The sequence below is a fragment of the Bufo gargarizans genome, chromosome 10, assembly GCF_014858855.1.
Source record: "Bufo gargarizans isolate SCDJY-AF-19 chromosome 10, ASM1485885v1, whole genome shotgun sequence".
Lineage (NCBI taxonomy): Eukaryota > Metazoa > Chordata > Amphibia > Anura > Bufonidae > Bufo > Bufo gargarizans.
The window spans coordinates 1675221-1697414 of NC_058089.1; the positions used below are offsets into that span (position 1 = coordinate 1675221).

At 44.5% G+C, this 22194-nt stretch overlaps 1 protein-coding gene across 12 annotated transcripts in view; it reads left to right on the forward strand.

The window, feature by feature from the left end:
• Window positions 1–22194, forward strand: part of MICAL2 (microtubule associated monooxygenase, calponin and LIM domain containing 2) — a 194812-nt gene that overhangs the window by 15655 nt on the left and 156963 nt on the right. For 11 of the 12 annotated variants that reach the window (XR_006386895.1, XM_044269544.1, XM_044269540.1 and 8 more), the window contains exon 2: window positions 20484–20814. Coding sequence is in view for 11 of the 12 variants with exons in the window: in XM_044269544.1 (XP_044125479.1) it covers window positions 20551–20814 (264 nt within the window). In the remaining variant the exon portion in view is untranslated. Of the gene's footprint in view, window positions 1–9496; window positions 9860–20483; window positions 20815–22194 lie in introns of those variants that run through there. The other variant, XM_044269541.1, reaches the window with a different exon arrangement.

Here is a 22194-nt window from a genome sequence, read left to right on the forward strand (position 1 = left end):
AATTATATATCCGAAAACAAGAAGTGATTCTAGACTTTCTGTTCACGGAGGTCGAAAAGGAAATGATGTCCTCTCCCCAGTATGGAGAGGCTACTTTCACACTAGCGTTTCTTTCTTCCGGTATTGAGATCCATCATAGGGGCTCAATACCGGGGGAAAAACGCTTCCGTTTTGTCTCTATTCATTGTCAATGGGGACAAAACTGAACTAAACTGAATGGAGCGCTCCAAAATGCATTCCCTTCCATTTAGTTGTATTCCCAGACCAGAGAGCAAACCGCAACATGTTGTAGTTTGCTTTCCGTCCTAGGATGCGGAGGCAGGGGCAACGGTCTAAAGATATAAGCTCTGCCAGCTGAACACATAGTAGTGCCCATAGTGGCTGACCCATAGTAGTGCCCATAGTGGCTGACCCATAGTAGTGCCCATAGCGGCTGATCCATAGTAGTGCCCATAGTGCCTGACCCATAGTAGTGCCTGTAGTACCCATAGTAGTACCCATAGTAGTGCCCATAGTGTCTGACCCATAGTAGTGCCCATAGTGTCTGACCCATAGTAGTGCCCATAGTGTCTGACCCATAGTAGTGCCCATAGCGTCTGACCCATAGTAGTGCCTGTAGTGCCCATAGTGCCTGACCCATAGTAGTGCCCATAGTGTCTGACCCATAGTAGTGCCCATAGTGTCTGACCCATAGTAGTGCCCATAGTGCCTGACCCATAGTAGTGCCTGACCCATAGTAGTGCCCATAGTGCCTGACCCATAGTAGTGCCCATAGTGCCTGGCCCATAGTAGTGCCCATAGTTCCTGACCTATAGTGCCTGACCTATAGTAGTGCCCATGGTGCCTGACCTATAGTAGTGCCCATGGTGCCTGACCCATAGTAGTGCCCATAGTTCCTGACCTATAGTGCCTGACCTATAGTAGTGCCCATGGTGCCTGACCCATAGTAGTGCCCATGGTGCCTGACCTATAGTAGTGCCCATGGTGCCTGACCCATAGTAGTGCCCATGGTGCCTGACCTATAGTAGTGCCCATGGTGCCTGACCCATAGTAGTGCCCATAGTTCCTGACCTATAGTGCCTGACCTATAGTAGTGCCCATGGTGCCTGACCCATAGTAGTGCCCATGGTGCCTGACCTATAGTAGTGCCCATGGTGCCTGACCCATAGTAGTGCACATGGTGCCTGACCTATAGTAGTGCCCATGGTGCCTGACCCATAGTAGTGCCCATGGTGCCTGACCTATAGTAGTGCCCATGGTGCCTGACCTATAGTAGTGCCCATGGTGCCTGACCCATAGTAGCGCCCATGGTGCCTGACCCATAGTAGCGCCCATGGTGCCTGACCCATAGTAGCGCCCATGGTGCCTGACCCATAGTAGCGCCCATGGTGCCTGACCCATAGTAGCGCCCATGGTGCCTGACCCATAGTAGCGCCCATGGTGCCTGACCCATAGTAGCGCCCATGGTGCCTGACCCATAGTAGCGCCCATGGTGCCTGACCCATAGTAGCGCCCATGGTGCCTGACCCATAGTAGCGCCCATGGTGCCTGACCCATAGTAGCGCCCATGGTGCCTGACCCATAGTAGCGCCCATGGTGCCTGACCCATAGTAGCGCCCATGGTGCCTGACCCATAGTAGCGCCCATGGTGCCTGACCCATAGTAGCGCCCATGGTGCCTGACCCATAGTAGCGCCCATGGTGCCTGACCCATAGTAGCGCCCATGGTGCCTGACCCATAGTAGCGCCCATGGTGCCTGACCCATAGTAGCGCCCATGGTGCCTGACCCATAGTAGCGCCCATGGTGCCTGACCCATAGTAGCGCCCATGGTGCCTGACCCATAGTAGCGCCCATGGTGCCTGACCCATAGTAGCGCCCATGGTGCCTGACCCATAGTAGCGCCCATGGTGCCTGACCCATAGTAGCGCCCATGGTGCCTGACCCATAGTAGCGCCCATGGTGCCTGACCCATAGTAGCGCCCATGGTGCCTGACCCATAGTAGCGCCCATGGTGCCTGACCCATAGTAGCGCCCATGGTGCCTGACCCATAGTAGCGCCCATGGTGCCTGACCCATAGTAGCGCCCATGCTGCCTGACCCATAGTAGCGCCCATGCTGCCTGACCCATAGTAGCGCCCATGCTGCCTGACCCATAGTAGCGCCCATGCTGCCTGACCCATAGTAGCGCCCATGCTGCCTGACCCATAGTAGCGCCCATGGCGCCTGACCCATAGTAGCGCCCATGCTGCCTGACCCATAGTAGCGCCCATGGTGCCTGACCCATAGTAGCGCCCATGGTGCCTGACCCATAGTAGCGCCCATGGTGCCTGACCCATAGTAGCGCCCATGCTGCCTGACCCATAGTAGCGCCCATGCTGCCTGACCCATAGTAGCGCCCATGCTGCCTGACCCATAGTAGCGCCCATGCTGCCTGACCCATAGTAGCGCCCATGCTGCCTGACCCATAGTAGCGCCCATGGCGCCTGACCCATAGTAGCGCCCATGGCGCCTGACCCATAGTAGCGCCCATGGCGCCTGACCCATAGTAGCGCCCATGGTGCCTGACCCATAGTAGCGCCCATGCTGCCTGACCCATAGTAGCGCCCATGCTGCCTGACCCATAGTAGCGCCCATGCTGCCTGACCCATAGTAGCGCCCATGGTGCCTGACCCATAGTAGCGCCCATGCTGCCTGACCCATAGTAGCGCCCATGGTGCCTGACCCATAGTAGCGCCCATGCTGCCTGACCCATAGTAGCGCCCATGCTGCCTGACCCATAGTAGCGCCCATGCTGCCTGACCCATAGTAGCGCCCATGGCGCCTGACCCATAGTAGCGCCCATGCTGCCTGACCCATAGTAGCGCCCATGCTGCCTGACCCATAGTAGCGCCCATGGTGCCTGACCCATAGTAGCGCCCATGCTGCCTGACCCATAGTAGCGCCCATGCTGCCTGACCCATAGTAGCGCCCATGCTGCCTGACCCATAGTAGCGCCCATGGTGCCTGACCCATAGTAGCGCCCATGGCGCCTGACCCATAGTAGCGCCCATGCTGCCTGACCCATAGTAGCGCCCATGGTGCCTGACCCATAGTAGCGCCCATGCTGCCTGACCCATAGTAGCGCCCATGGCGCCTGACCCATAGTAGTGCCTATAATGACTCTCTTTAGCACCCAGGATCTGATCCAGGAATGCCGAGCTGCTTATTTTGGGTGCGCTCAGTCTTCCTATAATGCATCTGTAGATAAGTTGACAGGTTTGTAAAGAGTTAAAATATAAAAGCTAACGATTTTTCCAGAAAATGAGGCTGACTAATCCCGGAGCAGAAGAGCTAACCAGACCACGGAGCAATGTCTATATCTGATACGATTCTGCCGGTCCTTCACATCCCCTCCATAAACAGCAGCGGCGTCCATTGCGAGGATTCTGATCACACATTGGGGAATATTCTAAGCAATTTCCTGATTTATTCCACAGCCGAGCGTTAAATGTCAGATATTGTCATTTATCTCTGTAGTCTATCCATTGGGTGTATGATAAGTGTCATGGCAGCTCTCACTCGTGTTCATTGATTTGCTGGGGGTTGTAGTCCACAGCGGCCTTGTGTATCTGTTTTCTATCAGTGTTTTTGCGGGAGGAATACAGATTGTGCAGACTCATGAAATAAAAAAAAGTCGTGTTTGTAGAGACCTCGGCACAATAGGATTTCTGTCGACAAACAATGGACTCATTCTCCGGCGCTGAATGCTGTGATATTGTGAGAGAGGATAAATCCTGCGCTGTCGTGTGATCGCCGCGTCCCCGGTATAATCCACACATGTATTCCTTACAGACCCAGCCGTGCAGAAAACCCTTGATTGTGTCTGATGAGTGTATACGTAGAGACAGCGGCGATCTGCCGGGGCGCATCGTCTGACTGCAACATTGGCGCAAAATAAGCGCATAAACTGAACCTTCACAGAACCAAGGGGGGATTTAGCAAAGTAATGGCCGGGGGGGGCCTGTTGTACTGCCAGGCTCTACCCCCTTCTCACCGCTCATGTCCACCCTGTCACATTGCTAACCTCCGCACCCATCAGCCCGCTAAGCCCCATTCTCATTTCACTTCTACTACTGCTCTACAGCAGGGAAGGGCCCTCCTCCTACAATGGGCCCCTGTGCAACTGAACCGGCTGCAGAGGCAGTATGTCCACCCCTGATCTCTACGGGGCCCGAAGCATCTGTTTGGTTTGTAGGGTGGTAAGGTTTGCACCCCACGTGACTCCGCTGCTGCAGCAACCAGTGTCCTACATGTATACATCGTACATGTTCATACTTAGGCCTTATTCACACATGCGATTTTCACGCATGGTTGCTAGGAGATGATAGGGATGAGCAACCCTGGACCCCATTAAAGTAAATTCACTGTATTATTCTCCCTTTATAACATGGTTTTCATGGAAAATAATAGTATTCTTAATACAGAATGCTAAGTAGAATGTCGATTGAGGGGTTAAAAAATAAAAAAAAATTAACTCCCTTTATCCACTTGATCACCCAGCCGACATGTCTTCTTTCAGGACCTGCAAAAGGACCTTTAATGACGTAATCGCGCTCACCACGTGGTTACGTCAGTGCAGGTCCTGCTGAATGAAGATAGAAGGATCACGCGGTGAGTGCGGTGACGTCAGCGCAGGTCCTGCTGAATGAAGATAGAAGGATCACGCGGTGAGTGCGGTGACGTCATTAAAGGTCCTTTTGCAGGTCCTGAAAGAAGACAATGCCGGCTGCGCGATCAAGTGGATAAAGGGAGTTAATAAATGTTTTGTTTTGTTTTTAACCCCTCAATGGACATTATACTTAGCATTCTGTATTAAGAATGCTATTATTTCATAATAATAATAAAATCTACAGAACGCCTTCAGTGAGGAAGTCTGGGTTCGGGTCTGGGTACCACATTCAGTTTTTTTATCACATGCATGCAAAACACATTGCACCCGCGCAATAAAAACGGACTGAAATTGCACGCGCACTAGTGTGGGTTTCCCGCAATGCACACAAGACACATCCGGAGCTAATCCGGGACGCCCGTGTGAAAGAGGCCTAACAGGTCTGATTTTGCTGGGGCAATCAAAACCAAGAAAGAAGCAGGGTTTGTGCAGGCCCTGCCCCAAAGTGGGTGCTTTGTGGGCATTCCAGAGAATTTGGGGAGACTTCAAGGTTGTCAAAAGGGGTGGGGCTTAAAGGTCCGATTTTTACTTTCTAATTGTTGTGAAGTCCGGCTTCTCAGAGTCTGAATCCCCATTGACATTGAAAACACCCCAAAACTTCCATCTCTTTCCTTCGCTTTCTTAGAAGACTTAAAGGAGCACTCCAATCACAGTTCATACCCTGTGTTATGCCGAGGGCATGGGCTAAGGGGGTGGAGCATGACACGGGGATCAGTATGTATTGTATTACACCAGAAGCTTTCAGCAGATGTACTCAGTGCTGCTCCACATCGGGAGATCTGGCGCAACTCGCTCCTCGGAATTACCTACAGCAGGTTGACCTTTGGAGCAGCCCATGTCTCCACTAATAGCACAATAAATCACAGAGAAGAGGAACGATAATTATATGAAGCCGATTACAGACAAATGTGTCTTTAATTATTTTCTGCCACATAGAACAGTGGAAATGGAAGCCGCTTGCAATGCATTTGCCAACTCATACAAATAAGCGGTTTCTGCAGCGGAATCCCATGAAGAGTCTCCTCGTCCTCCGTGTTGGGTCAAAGTACTGAAAGTAAAGTGCACAATTCATAGAAAATGAGGGCAAAAGAAGGTGTGTATCGATCCCAGGAGATAAGACTGCATTTCTCTGATACTTCCCCTATAAATCACTGTAAATCATTACTAATCTCTATGGAAACTGGTAATTATTATGGGAAATGTCTACATAGAGCCAACCCAAGAATATAACTACTATAATACTGCCTCCTATGTACAGGAATATAACTACTACTATAATACTGCTCCTATATACAAGAATATAACTACTATAATACTGCTCCTATGTACAGGAATATAACTACTATAATACTGCCTCCTATGTACAGGAATATAACTACTACTATAATACTGCTCCTATGTACAGGAATATAACTACTATAATACTGCCTCCTATGTACAAGAATATAACTACTATAATACTGCTCCTATGTACAGGAATATAACTACTATAATACTGTTCCTATGTACAGGAATATAACTGCTATAATACTGCTCCTATGTACAAGAATATAACTACTATAATACTGCTCCTATGTACAAGAATATAACTACTATAATACTGCCTCCTATCTACAAGAATATAACTACTATAATACTGCCTCCTATGTACAGGAATATAACTACTACTATAATACTGCTCCTATGTACAGGAATATAACTACTATAATACTGCCTCCTATGTACAGGAATATAGCTACTATAATACTGACCCTATGTACAAGAATATAACTACTATAATACTGCTCCTATGTACAAGAATATAACCACTATAATACTGCCTCCTATGTACAGGAATATAACTACTATAATACTGCCTCCTATGTACAGGAATATAACTACTATAATACTGCTCCTATGTACAAGAATATAACTACTATAATACTGCCTCCTATGTACAAGAATATAACTGCTATAATACTGCCTCCTATGTACAAGAATATAACTACTATAATACTGCCTCCTATCTACAAGAATATAACTACTATAATACTGCTCCTATGTACAAGAATATAACTACTATAATACTGCCTCCTATGTACAGGAATATAACTACTACTATAATACTGCTCCTATGTACAGGAATATAACTACTATAATACTGCCTCCTATGTACAGGAATATAGCTACTATAATACTGACCCTATGTACAAGAATATAACTACTATAATACTGCTCCTATGTACAAGAATATAACCACTATAATACTGCCTCCTATGTACAGGAATATAACTACTATAATACTGCCTCCTATGTACAGGAATATAACTACTATAATATTGCTCCTATGTACAAGAATATAACTACTATAATACTGCCTCCTATGTACAAGAATATAACTACTATAATACTGCCTCCTATCTACAAGAATATAACTACTATAATACTGCTCCTATGTACAAGAATATAACTACTATAATACTGCCTCCTATGTACAGGAATATAACTACTACTATAATACTGCTCCTATGTACAGGAATATAACTACTATAATACTGCCTCCTATGTACAGGAATATAGCTACTATAATACTGACCCTATGTACAAGAATATAACTACTATAATACTGCTCCTATGTACAAGAATATAACCACTATAATACTGCCTCCTATGTACAGGAATATAACTACTATAATACTGCCTCCTATGTACAGGAATATAACTACTATAATATTGCTCCTATGTACAAGAATATAACTACTATAATACTGCCTCCTATGTACAAGAATATAACTACTATAATACTGCTCATATGTACAAGAGTATAACTACTATAATACTGCCTCCTATGTACAAGAATATAACTACTATAATACTGCTCCTATGTACAAGAATATAACTACTATAATACTGCTCCTATGTACAAGACTATAACTACTATAATACTGCCTCCTATATACAGGAATATAACTACTATAATACTGCTCCTATATACAAGATCATAACTGCTATAATACTGCTCCTATGTACAAGAATATAACTGCTATAATACTGCTCCTATATACAAGAATATAACTACTATAATACTGCTCTTATATACAAGAATATAACTGCTATAATACTGCTCTTATATACAAGAATATAACTACTGTAATACTGCTCCTATGTACAAGAATATATCTACTATAATACTGCTCCTATGTACAGGAATATAACTACTATAATACTACAAGTGCAACTGTAATACCGCCCCCCTATGGACAAATAGCAGACACACCATGTTTGACTGGATATTTGGTTCAGTGTAATCCTTCTTTTGGAAGCGATGATGCCAGTGCGCTGCTCACGGCTGTATAATTAATGCAGTTGTCACATGCTGTTGTTACTCTGTAGTCTTGTGCAGTTTCTTGTCTTGTTTCTTACATTCTCTTTAGGAATCTTGTGATAATGTCTGACGCCTCTGGGCTCGTGTACGGTGATATGTGTCAGCCCTGTGATGGGGTTATTGTCCCCTCATCCCTGGTTTGGCGGCACAACATGTAGATTACAGAGTTTTGTTATTTTGCGGTGTTGTGTCTGTTACTTGTGGGTTGTAGTAACTTCTTGTGGGGATGACACACTGAAGGTCAGAGGTGGATTGGATTTTTATGGTTGTCCCTTTACTGCTGACAGAAGAGAACTTGGTCGTCAGCCGGGATCTTTATTCATTTTTTAAATATGTGTTTTAGGGTAACTCCACCCAAAATATATCATTCTTTATTTTATCCTTATTTTACCTGTGCAAATGTTTCATGTTAATCATGAGGTCCTCAATGACGTCACCGCCATTGCCCTGAAGACTGAAAGGGCCTGAAAGAGCCCCCTCTCCCATGTGAGGAGACCAGTGATGTGTCCTAGTTAGGGGCCCAATAACAGGCTTGGCATTAGGGCCCCAGAGCTCTAATAACCACCGTTATTTTCATGAATAATGTGTAGGGTTGTCAGAGCCCTTCCCCCATCACTCAGTGGGAATAGTATCCTAAAGGCCTCATGCACACGGCCGTTGTGCGGCCGTTCCGTGCATTGGGGACCGCAATTGTGGCCCCCAATGCATGGGCAACATCCGTGCAGCGGGACGGACCCATTCAACTTGACATGTCATATTTTTTTTGCGGTGCGGAATGGAAAGAAACACCACGGAAGCACTCCGTATTGCTTCCGGTGTTCCGTTCCGTGACTCCGTTCAAGTGAATGCGGGGTGCACACGGCCGGCGGCTGTTGATTGATGACCCGCTGTTTGCGGGCCGCCCAACGACCTTGTGCATGAGGCCAAACTGTAAGAGTCCATTTGTGATTCTTGCCCCCACCACCCATGTCTGCACAGAAAGGAACAGAGTGGTGGAGTGACCCTCATGTTAATCCGGCTAATGATCAGAATTTGGAGTAACATGTATCCTGAGCTTCCTACTTCATGAATAGAATGCCAGAATACAGTAATCACTGACGTTTATTTAGACAGAGGGGTTATTGGGACTTTTCCTAGCAATGCAGGTATAAAAGCCACTTAGGATCTTTGGAAAGCTGGATGACGACCCCTGTGAGCACTAAGGTAACCCAGAAATGGTGGAGCAGAAGACTCCCAGGTAGAAGATGTCCGTGCAGCTCTGGGGACGATTCTCTCTGTGAAGCCATTTATATGCTGTGCTGTTCTACTTTTAGGAGTGGCTGGTATTGGAGGGTCAGTCTGGCCGGGCAGAGCTGCACTTGTCAGAGACGTTTCATGCTTGAAATGTCTCGCATTCCTCCAGCAAAACTGCCTGATAAGTGGAGGCTTCCAAGTGTAGAGCGCGGGCACTTCCCAGGGTGCCAGGGCAGCGCAGGGCCATACTTGGCCATCCTCGGCCTCTTTCCCAAGAGCCATCATCTCCTGACATTGAACTAAAGATAGTTACATCATCTGGGTTACAGTGTAACTTTTTCACCAATCTTAATACATTGTTTTCCGTTCGCCACAAGACACAGAACTTGATACATTGTCTCAGTTAGCTGGGAGCCTGCCCCAACCCCAGACCCTTTACTATAGATGTAGGGACGGAGTCTCAGCCTGGAGAGGATAGAATGTTGCAACGATTCTCTGATTTGCTTCACTTGTGGCCCCTGTGGAGGACCTGACCCCGGGCACATGCAGTAGGGTGAGTATTTGATCATAGATTTTTATGGTGATTATTTCTGTAGTTTTAGACTTTATTGCAGTATATACTTTAGTTTTTTCTCCTATGGAGGATGGAAGGTGGATCTGATGGATATAATGCTTGACTTGCAGCATTTACTATGCCTTGAGGGGACTGGGGTGAAGAAAGGTCTCAAGGGTAACCCTCACTACGGGGTCTTGGGGTTAAATTGGTGGTATTGATGTACAGGAGGCGGTGGGTCTTAGGATGTTTTATATCCTATGTTGCTGTAATGCAGAGCAATTCAAATACAACAGAAATGGAATTCAAATTTATTTCCCAGGATTCTTTTTTGGGGGGTTGGAATCGTAAGCATTTTGACCCTATTGTGCTTTCTACCAGTCTCATGAATCATTCTTTGGGGGTAGAACCCCTCTACCTTCACGCCCAGCCCTGAGAGTACCTAGATTTACCACCACCGTGCAGTGACCTCTACTAATCTCCACCATTCCTGCGGAGGTCCTGTCCCAAAAACTGCCTGCAGTATTATCTGTGCACTGAATAGCTCTATTATTTGGTCCTGTATGGTACTGGTATCTGAGCTCATGACGGTACCTTTATTTAAACACTGTACGGCACTATTATGTGTTCAAGATTATATACTTAGTACTATTACATAGGCACTGTATAGTACTATTACATAGGCACTGTATAGTACTATTATATAGGCACTGTATAGTACTGTTATATAGGCACTGTATAGTACTATTACATAGGCACTGTATAGTACTATTACATAGGCACTGTATAGTACTGTTATATAGGCACTGTATAGTACTATTACATAGGCACTGTATAGTACTATTATATAGGCACTGTATAGTACTATTACATAGGCACTGTATAGTACTGTTATATAGGCACTGTATAGTACTATTACATAGGCACTGTATAGTACTATTATATAGGCACTGTATAGTACTATTACATAGGCACTGTATAGTACTGTTATATAGGCACTGTATAGTACTATTACATAGGCACTGTATAGTACTATTATATAGGCACTGTATAGTACTATTACATAGGCACTGTATAGTACTGTTATATAGGCACTGTATAGTACTATTACATAGGCACTGTATAGTACTATTACATAGGCACTGTATAGTACTATTATATAGGCACTGTATAGTACTATTACATAGGCACTGTATAGTACTGTTACATAGGCACTGTATAGTACTGTTATATAGGCACTGTATAGTACTATTACATAGGCACTGTATAGTACTATTACATAGGCACTGTATAGTACTATTATATAGGCACTGTATAGTACTATTACATAGGCACTGTATAGTACTGTTATATAGGCACTGTATAGTACTATTATATAGGCACTGTATAGTACTATTATATAGGCACTGTATAGTACTATTACATAGGCACTGTATAGTACTATTACATAGGCACTGTATAGTACTATTACATAGGCACTGTATAGTACTATTATATAGGCACTGTATAGTACTGTTATATAGGCACTGTATAGTACTATTACATAGGCACTGTATAGTACTATTATATAGGCACTGTATAGTACTATTATATAGGCACTGTATAGTACTGTTATATAGGCACTGTATAGTACTATTACATAGGCACTGTATAGTACTATTACATAGGCACTGTATAGTACTGTTATATAGGCACTGTATAGTACTATTACATAGGCACTGTATAGTACTATTATATAGGCACTGTATAGTACTATTACATAGGCACTGTATAGTACTGTTATATAGGCACTGTATAGTACTATTACATAGGCACTGTATAGTACTATTATATAGGCACTGTATAGTACTATTACATAGGCACTGTATAGTACTATTATATAGGCACTGTATAGTACTATTACATAGGCACTGTATAGTACTGTTATATAGGCACTGTATAGTACTGTTATATAGGCACTGTATAGTACTATTACATAGGCACTGTATAGTACTATTATATAGGCACTGTATAGTACTATTACATAGGCACTGTATAGTACTATTATATAGGCACTGTATAGTACTATTACATAGGCACTGTATAGTACTGTTATATAGGCACTGTATAGTACTATTACATAGGCACTGTATAGTACTATTATATAGGCACTGTATAGTACTATTATATAGGCACTGTATAGTACTATTATATAGGCAGTGTATAGTACTGTTATATAGGCAGTGTATAGTACTGTTATATAGGCACTGTATAGTACTATTACATAGGCACTGTATAGTACTATTATATAGGCACTGTATAGTACTGTTATATAGGCAGTGTATAGTACTATTATATAGGCACTGTATAGTACTATTATATAGGCACTGTATAGTATTGTTATATAGGCACTGTATAGTACTGTTATATAGGCACTGTATAGTACTGTTATATAGGCACTGTATAGTACTGTTATATAGGCACTGTATAGTACTGTTATATAGGCACTGTATAGTACTGTTATATAGGCACTGTATAATACTATTATATAGGCACTGTATAATACTGTTATATAGGCACTGTATAGTACTGTTATATAGGCAGTTTATAATACTGTTACGTAGGCACTGTATAGTACTGTGACGTAGGCACTGTATAGTACTGTGACGTAGGCACTGTATAGTACTGTGACGTAGGCACTGTATAGTACTGTGACGTAGGCACTGTATAGTACTGTGACGTAGGCACTGTATAGTACTGTGACGTAGGCACTGTATAGTACTGTGACGTAGGCACTGTATAGTACTGTGACGTAGGCACTGTATAGTACTGTGACGTAGGCACTGTATAGTACTGTGACGTAGGCACTGTATAGTACTGTGACGTAGGCACTGTATAGTACTGTGACGTAGGCACTGTATAGTACTGTGACGTAGGCACTGTATAGTACTGTGACGTAGGCACTGTATAGTACTGTGACGTAGGCACTGTATAGTACTGTGACGTAGGCACTGTATAGTACTGTGACGTAGGCACTGTATAGTACTGTGACGTAGGCACTGTATAGTACTGTGACGTAGGCACTGTATAGTACTGTGACGTAGGCACTGTATAGTACTGTGACGTAGGCACTGTATAGTACTGTGACGTAGGCACTGTATAGTACTGTGACGTAGGCACTGTATAGTACTGTGACGTAGGCACTGTATAGTACTGTGACGTAGGCACTGTATAGTACTGTGACGTAGGCACTGTATAGTACTGTGACGTAGGTATTGTATATCGCTATGACGGGTATTGTATGGCACTGTTATATGTTCACTCTATAGCACTATTATATAGGTACTGTGTATAGTACAGTACTTTTATATATGGACTGTATGACACTATTATATTTTAAACATCATATTACTATTTTGTGTTCACTCTGTGGCACTATTATTTAGGCACTGTTTAGCACTACTATATGTGTGCTGTATGCCATTATTATGTGGTCACTGTATGTCACTTTTACATGCGCACTATATTACCGTATGAGTTAAAGATCATGGGTCGGGGGGAACTAACTCCCCTTAGGGAGAGAGCACCTTAATCAGTGTGAGGAGCCTTATAGGCCATAAATGCTCCTCTGGAATTCTGGGAGGGAAGAAATGCAAATGAGCTCTTAACAAGCTCCGCCTCCAATGCCACCAGATGTAATGCAGCTATCCTATAGGTCAATGTTCAGCTCTTAAAATAAGGTGCTTTCTCCCTAAGGAGAGATAGTCCCCCCCTGACCCAGACACAGGCCTCCTACCCAGTTAAGCCAGTTCTCTCTGCTCTGCACTGATGAGGGGCAATCACCCCGAAACAGCTGTCTGCAGATGAGGTGCTGGCTTATTTAATACCCAGGTCAAGTCTCAAGGCTTATTTTAAGAGCTGAACATTGACTTATAGGATTGCTGCCTTACATCTGGTGGCATCAGAGGCGGAGCTTGTTAAGAGCTCATTTGCATCTCTTCCCTCCCAGTTAAAGATCATGATACTGTTAGTTGTACATACTATGACAATATTATATAAGCACTGCACTATTACACGGGTACTGTTTGTGAGACCGACCACAATCGGTGCTTAACTGGAAGAAGTAGCTGCAGGACAGGGGTCAACCTAAGTGGAGACCCTTTTAAAACCTGGTGATGGTTCGCAGTGAGCGGGTGTTTGTTTTATCTGTGATACATTGTAGTCTCATAGCTTTGTCTGTGATACATTGTATTCTCATAGCTTTGTCTGTGATACATTGTATTCTCATAGCTTTGTCTGTGATACATTGTAGTCTCATAGCTTTGTCTGTGATACATTGTAGTCTCATAGCTTTGTTATATATTGTATTCTCATAGCTTTGTCTGTAATACATTGTATTCTCATAGCTTTGTCTGTAATACATTGTATTCTCATAGCTTTGTCTGTGATACATTGTAGTCTCATAGCTTTGTCTGTAATACATTGTAGTCTCATAGCTTTGTCTGTGATACATTGTAGTCTCATAGCTTTGTCTGTGATGCATTGTATTCTCATAGCTTTGTCTGTGATACATTGTAGTCTCATAGCTTTGTCTGTGATGCATTGTAGTCTCATAGCTTTGTCTGTGATACATTGTATTCTCATAGCTTTGTCTGTGATACATTGTAGTCTCATAGCTTTGTCTGTGATACATTGTAGTCTCATAGCTTTGTTATATATTGTATTCTCATAGCTTTGTCTGTAATACATTGTATTCTCATAGCTTTGTCTGTAATACATTGTATTCTCATAGCTTTGTCTGTGATACATTGTAGTCTCATAGCTTTGTCTGTGATACATTGTAGTCTCATAGCTTTGTCTGTGATACATTGTAGTCTCATAGCTTTGTCTGTGATGCATTGTATTCTCATAGGTTTGTCTGTGATACATTGTAATTTCTTAGCTTTGTCTGTGATACATTGTAGTCTCATAGCTTTGTCTGTGATACATTGTATTCTCATAGCTTTGTCTGTGATACATTGTATTCTCATAGCTTTGTCTGTAATACATTGTAGTCTCATAGCTTTGTCTGTGATACATTGTAGTCTCATAGCTTTGTCTGTGATGCATTGTATTCTCATAGGTTTGTCTGTGATACATTGTAATTTCTTAGCTTTGTCTGTGATACATTGTAGTCTCATAGCTTTGTCTGTAATACATTGTATTCTCATAGCTTTGTCTGTGATACATTGTAATTTCTTAGCTTTGTCTGTGATACATTGTAGTCTCATAGCTTTGTCTGTAATACATTGTATTCTCATAGCTTTGTCTGTGATACATTGTAATTTCTTAGCTTTGTCTGTGATACATTGTAGTCTCATAGCTTTGTCTGTGATACATTGTAGTCTCATAGCTTTCTCTGTAATACAGTGTTTTCTCGCAGCTTTGTCTGTGATGCATTGTAGTCTCATAGCTTTGTCTGTGATGCATTGTATTCTCATAGCTTTGTCTGTGATACATTGTAGTCTCATAGCTTTGTCTGTGATGCATTGTAGTCTCATAGCTTTGTCTGTGATACATTGTAGTCTCATAGCTTTGTCTGTGATGCATTGTAGTCTCATAGCTTTGTCTGTGATACATTGTAGTCTCATAGCTTTGTCTGTGATACATTGTCGTCTCATAGCTTTGTCTGTGATACATTGTCGTCTCATAGCTTTGTCTGTGATGCATTGTAGTCTCATAGCTTTGTCTGTGATGCATTGTAGTCTCATAGCTTTGTCTGTGATACATTGTAGTCTCATAGCTTTGTCTGTGATACATTGTAGTCTCATAGCTTTGTCTGTGATACATTGTAGTCTCATAGCTTTGTCTGTGATACATTGTAGTCTCATAGCTTTGTCTGTGATACATTGTAGTCTCATAGCTTTGTCTGTGATACATTGTCGTCTCATAGCTTTGTCTGTGATACATTGTAGTCTCATAGCTTTGTCTGTGATACATTGTAGTCTCATAGCTTTGTCTGTGATACATTGTCGTCTCATAGCTTTGTCTGTGATACATTGTCGTCTCATAGCTTTGTCTGTGATACATTGTAGTCTCATAGCTTTGTCTGTGATACATTGTAGTCTCATAGCTTTGTCTGTGATACATTGTCGTCTCATAGCTTTGTCTGTGATACATTGTAGTCTCATAGCTTTGTCTGTGATACACTGTAGTCTCTTAGCATTAAGCCAATTACCCAGGAATTTATCTGAGCAGACAGATTCCCTGTAATCAAAATGTAAGAAATCCTGAGGCACAGTCTGAAAATAAGATTATTCTCCCGACCTGCACGATTCCCGTAGATTATAATGTAATAATGCTTCCTGCCAAATCTTAGCAGACAGATCAAGGATCCAGGGTCAGTGCGAGTGAAGTCTGAACTGTCTTCACCTTGTTTTGCCGATGGAACTCATGACGCATACCCTGACTCTTAGGACTTCTCCGTGCCTGTGCTGTGGACCGCAAATTGTGGTCCACAATGCACGGGCACCAGCCGTGTGGCTGACGCATATGGATCGCGACCCCATTCACTTGAATGGGGTCCGCGATCCGTCCGTTCCGCAAAAAGATAGAGCAAGTTCTGTGTTTTTGCGGTGCAGAGGTACGGAATGGAACCCACGGAAGCACTCTGTGGTGCTTCCGTTCTGCACCGCATCTCCGGATTTGTGAACCCATTGAAGTGAATGGGTCCGCATCTGTGATGTGGAATGAACACGGACGGTGCCCCGTGTATTGCCGACCCGCCGTATGCAGGCCGCAATTCGGCAACGGAAGGGAAATGGCTGTGTGAATGAGCCCTTAAAGAACATTTTACCCTAAATTGAAAATATGACCCCCAGTTGTCACTCCTGAGTCCCCTACGTGGTAACAGACCCTGAGGCAATTAGTACTGCGTCCATAGGGTCCAAACACCTCTGTCCACAGACAGTTTTCCGCTGCCCGACCTGGTGTCAGTCTTCACTGCAGCTCTGCTCTGTGAGCGAATCAGCAGCAGCACAAACCTCTCTGGTATTTTGCTACACTGTATCAGTCAGCAGTCCAGGCTCACAGAGCTGAACAGTTGTATCCACTTCTCAGGTCAGAGCATGCTCACTGTGTACAGGAACCAAGGGTGTTGCATTTACCGACAGCAAGCAGAGATCTTGGAAATTATGAGAAGTTGAAACACAAAATCTATTAGAAAGTTGTAGTACTTTTCATTTGTGCTATAATTAAGATTAATTTCTATAAAACTGGAGACCCCCTTTAACTGCTGTGTAATGGATGAGCCATGCTACATCTGTGGTTACGGTCTGTTGGGTCCATTGCACAGATCTTTAACCCATTAGTCATTCGAATGATTACAGAAAATGGGTGTTATATGTGAGCGTGGTATGTGGTAATGAATCCATGTCTTGTATGTAATACAGAATCTGCTGGAGCGGATAATAAAGTCATATTTTCGGAGACGGTACAGACCTCGCCAGGTCTTATCCAGAGAGAGTCTGGAGAGTATCAGCCCTAAACGCACACATTCAGCACAATCCGACACCTTCCACGTCTCCGGGCTCCTGGAAGTTGTCAGGATGATACCAGTGTGCCTGATGGATGATCTCAACGTTCCCTTCATCTACCTCATATGTATCAGCCGTTACAATGTATCATTCTTCAGCTTTTTTGTATGTGTCATTTCTGACAACCTCGGAATATCACAGAAGTTGTCATGTATGGAGGCCATGCACGCAATATCGGAAGCATATACTTCAACTATCGGGCCCTTGGAGGGAGAGGACCCAGAGGAGGGAAGAATTGGCCCAAGTGTCATGGAAATGGTGTGGATGTTGCCATTCAGGAGCCTGGGAAAGCTGGATGACAGGATTTTAGGTAGAAATACTCTAAAGCTGGTAAACGATGACCTATAGATGTATCTCAGCTGCTCGGTATGACCCGTATCTGTAAACGGCTGCAGGTATCACTGATATAATGCAGTTCTATGAGGACACGACCTCTGCTGGGTCCGCCCGTCTGAGGCCACCGAGGTGGAAAACAAGTGTCCTCCGCCTGTGTCTGCACATCCCACAACATCAGGCAGCGCCGAGCATCTGGACGTTCTCTGTACCTTGAGGACACAATGTTCTCTGCAGGTTGTGAGCTTATTTATAAAGCCCTGGAATAACAGCGCGGGATATTACAAGAACGCTCGGCGTGTAGCCTCCGCCGCCGATCAGCCGGGGCTATGCTTGTGTGCACAGGGCGAGGGAGACGCCTTCATGTATAGTGTGTGCTTAGTGCTGGACGTGTTACTAAGAGTGTCACAGGCAAATCACAGCCACATAGAGAGATAAGAGAGAGATGGAGAGAGATGAGATGGAGAGAGATGAGATGGAGAGAGATGAGATGGAGAGAGATGAGATGGAGAGAGATGAGATGGAGAGAGAGGAGATGGAGAGAGAGGAGATGGAGAGAGAGGAGATGGAGAGAGAGGAGATGGAGAGAGATGAGATGGAGAGAGAGGAGATGGAGAGAGAGGAGATGGAGAGAGAGGAGATGGAGAGAGAGGAGATGGAGAGAGAGGAGATGGAGAGAGAGGAGATGGAGAGAGAGGAGATGGAGAGAGAGGAGATGGAGAGAGAGGAGATGGAGAGAGAGGAGATGGAGAGAGAGGAGATGGAGAGAGAGGAGATGGAGAGAGAGGAGATGGAGAGAGAGGAGATGGAGAGAGAGGAGATGGAGAGAGAGGAGATGGAGAGAGAGGAGATGGAGAGAGAGGAGATGGAGAGAGAGGAGATGGAGAGAGAGGAGATGGAGAGAGAGGAGATGGAGAGAGAGGAGATGGAGAGAGAGGAGATGGAGAGAGAGGAGATGGAGAGAGAGGAGATGGAGAGAGAGGAGATGGAGAGAGAGGAGATAGATAGGAGAGATTTATATCAAATGATAGATAGGAGATAGGAGATAGATAGGAGATAGATAGGAGAGATTTATATCAAATGATAGATAGGAGATAGGAGATAGATAGATGATAGATATAGATAGATGATAGAGATATATAGATAATAGATATGAGATAGATTTATATCAGATGATAGATATGAGATAGGCCTTATGCACACGGCTGCAGTTTTGGCGGCTCAGATGCGACCCATTCACTTCAATAGGGCCGCAAAAGATGCGGACAAGAATAGGCAGTTATATTAAAGGCTGTCCGTGCCGTTCCGCAAATTTCGGAAAGCACACGGACGCCATCCATGTTTTGCGGGTCCATCATTTGTGGCCGCGAAACACACCACGGTCGTGTGCACGTAGCCATAGATAGATTAGCAGCAGTTTTCTGTCAGGTTTACAGACGTTTCGGAAGTTACATTAAAGGGAAGTTGTTGTTGGGAATAAATCTCCTGTTTTTGTCTGGGGAGCGGAGGGAGAGAACAGAAGTCCGCCGCGGTTGCCATGTTCTGTTTTCGCAAGGAGTGTCTGATTGCGGTTTGGATGCCTACTCGGGGAGGCGTTCTGCCGAGGTTTTCTTATTTTTGGTCTTTTTCAACTTTCCCAGATGTTCTTGCAAAACCAGTGACCTCTCCCCACATCTGAGCGGCAGCTGTAACGGACCCTAGAACAAAGCAGGTGTTAGAGGTGCTCTGTACCGCCATGCAGTGCTCCTCCTTACTGCACAGGCATAGCTGCCATGGAGGGATGCCACCCAGCTTTCCTGGACTCCTCACACCCCCTCTCTATGTCCCTGCATAGGAGTCTGGGAAAGATGCGTGAAGCCCTCCAGTGGCCATATTGGTCATCCAGCTTTCCCAGAATGAGACGTAACAGAGAAATGTCTGCATTTACTGGGAATTTCTTTTCCTGTCTCATCGTAGTCAGAAGTGTCACGAGGAGCCTGAGCTGTAAGTGTCTGAGCGCTGGTGGAGTGGACTTTGTTGTCCTTCCAGCAGTTAAGCTCCCGGTAGTGCGTCTGTCTAGCTTTGGCTGTTAGTATTCGGGAGGATGTAATAATCTGCAGTCAGACCAAATAACTTCTCTCCTTCCTGGGAAGTCTAATACTTTTTCTCTGTGGGGTAAGATTTTTATCCTAATTTGGTTTCCTCCCTGTGTTTTCTGACTCAGCGACTTTACTGTGCACTTGTAGCTCTGAGCTGGAGATGAGCTGGAGATTCTATCTAATATTGAATCTATATCATATCTAATCTATCCATCTCATGCATATTCTAATCTGTGTATCACTATCATGTATCTGTTTGTACATTGAACTGAAAAATCAATCTTTATCTCCTGAGCTCCCCCTAGTGGTGGCTGAGGGCAGTCAAATGTTACATTTCACTTTTCTAGTTCTTTGCAGGGGATTTATCAGAAATATTATTGGGCAAGGTACTGGCTCTCCTTAAAGAGACCAGCTACATATGGAGAAAAAATATGCCAAAGGGCATCTCCCAGGGAAAAAGAATCATCTCCAAAGTTGGACTTTGACGCATATGGAGCCATTTCGAGAAGGTGGCACTAGTGAGATGGTTCTCTTTCCCTGAGAGATACCTCGTTGCATAAAAGATTTATTAAAAAATATTCACCACAGAATTTAAATTCTATGTCCAACTTACATCCCTTCACTGCAAGCTTCTTACATGTGTGATCTTCTTTATTGCAGGTGTTGAGACCAGTCCAAGACATTTCCCACCCTATGTAGTGTCCTATAGCCTCTGGCCACCTGAATTATGGGGGAGACTGATGACGACAAGCAGGGCCAAGCCGGACAGCTCTTTGAAAACTTTATCCAGGCCACAACGTGTAAAGGAACCCTGCAGGCCTTTAACATCCTTACCCGGCAGCTGGACCTAGACCCCAAAGACTATCGTCACTTCTACAGCAAGCTCAAGTCCAAGGTCACCAGCTGGAAAGCCAAAGCCTTATGGAGCAAACTGGATAAACGGTACAGCCAGAAGGAATACAAGAAAGGGAGGGTATGCGTGGGGACGAAGGTAAGCGAAACGCGTGAGGCATGACACATCCATGCGGGCATAAGATGAGTCCACATAGCTGATGTGGAGGGAGAGAGGGGCTCAGCATGGGTCCAGTTCCCCTTCCATTAGTGGTGTCTTCTCCCCTCCTTAGGCACCCCAGCATTACTAAGCAATGAAGGGGGGGATGACCTTTTCTCCTACAGCGGAGGGTGTTAAGTAGTCCTTGGGTTCTCCTGTGTTATGATGAGAGTAGTGGTAGCAGGGTTTTTTGTTTAACACTATGTGGCCCACGGTGGGAGCCTCCACTGAACCTGTCCTCTAAATAGGCACCCCAACTTTATAACTTCTTGAAATGTGTGGACCCTGGACTTGTCCTCCTTGTAGGCACCCCACCTTTATCATGTACACCCTCGGTGTGTGCTTCCCTTGAACTTTTCCTCTCTCCATAGTTTCTCCATAATGAGGAAGGCTACTTTCGCACCAGTGTTTTTACTGGATCCGGCAGGGCTCGGCAAAAACGCTTCCGTTACAATAATACAACAGCCTGCACCCGTCATGAACGGATCCGGTTGTATTATGTCTTCTATAGCCAAGACGGATCCGTCATGAACTCCATTGAAAGTCAGTGGGGTCGGATCCATTTTCTATTGTATCAGAGAAAACTGATCCGTCCCCATTGACTTGCATTGTGGGTCATGCTGGATCCGTCTTAATCCGCATTCCGGAACGGAAAGAAAACTGCAGCGCGCTGCGGTTTGCTCTCCGGTATGAGAACGCAACCAAACGGAACAGAATGCTTTTTGGAGCATAACGTTCTGTACAGTTACGTTTTGGCCCCCATTGACAATGAATGGGAACAAAATGGAAGCCTTTTTTTTTCCGGTATTGAGACCCTATGACGGATGTCAATACCGGAAGATAGGAACGGTAGTGTGAAAGTAGCCTAAGCAGGAAAGGGGGAGCTGACATTTCTCCTATAATGGAGGGGGTTCACCAATCATTGGGCTCTCCTATTCCATGATGGGGGTTGTGGTGGCAGGTTGGGAGTTTTGTGAACTTCAGGAAGCATTTGGCCCCTATTTTAAGGAGTTGGAAACCCCATTCATTAGCCGGGCTCCTATAAGAGCAGTGACTGGTAAGACTGTGTCAGCGGGTGCACAGTGAGTGTGTATCACAGAAGCAGACTCGAGCGTCAGCTCTGAGGGCGCTGCCAGCTAGAACTGAGGATCCCTTGATATTGGCCTCTTCGGCTTGTGGATTAAACACTTCGTAGCTGCTGGTTCTAGAGCCTTGGTCACTCAGTGCATGACAGGTGGACACTTGTGTCCGTACGTGGGGTGAAGAGGATGTTATAAAAGGATTGCAATCTTCCCTTTACTTCTTGTCGCGAATTAAGAG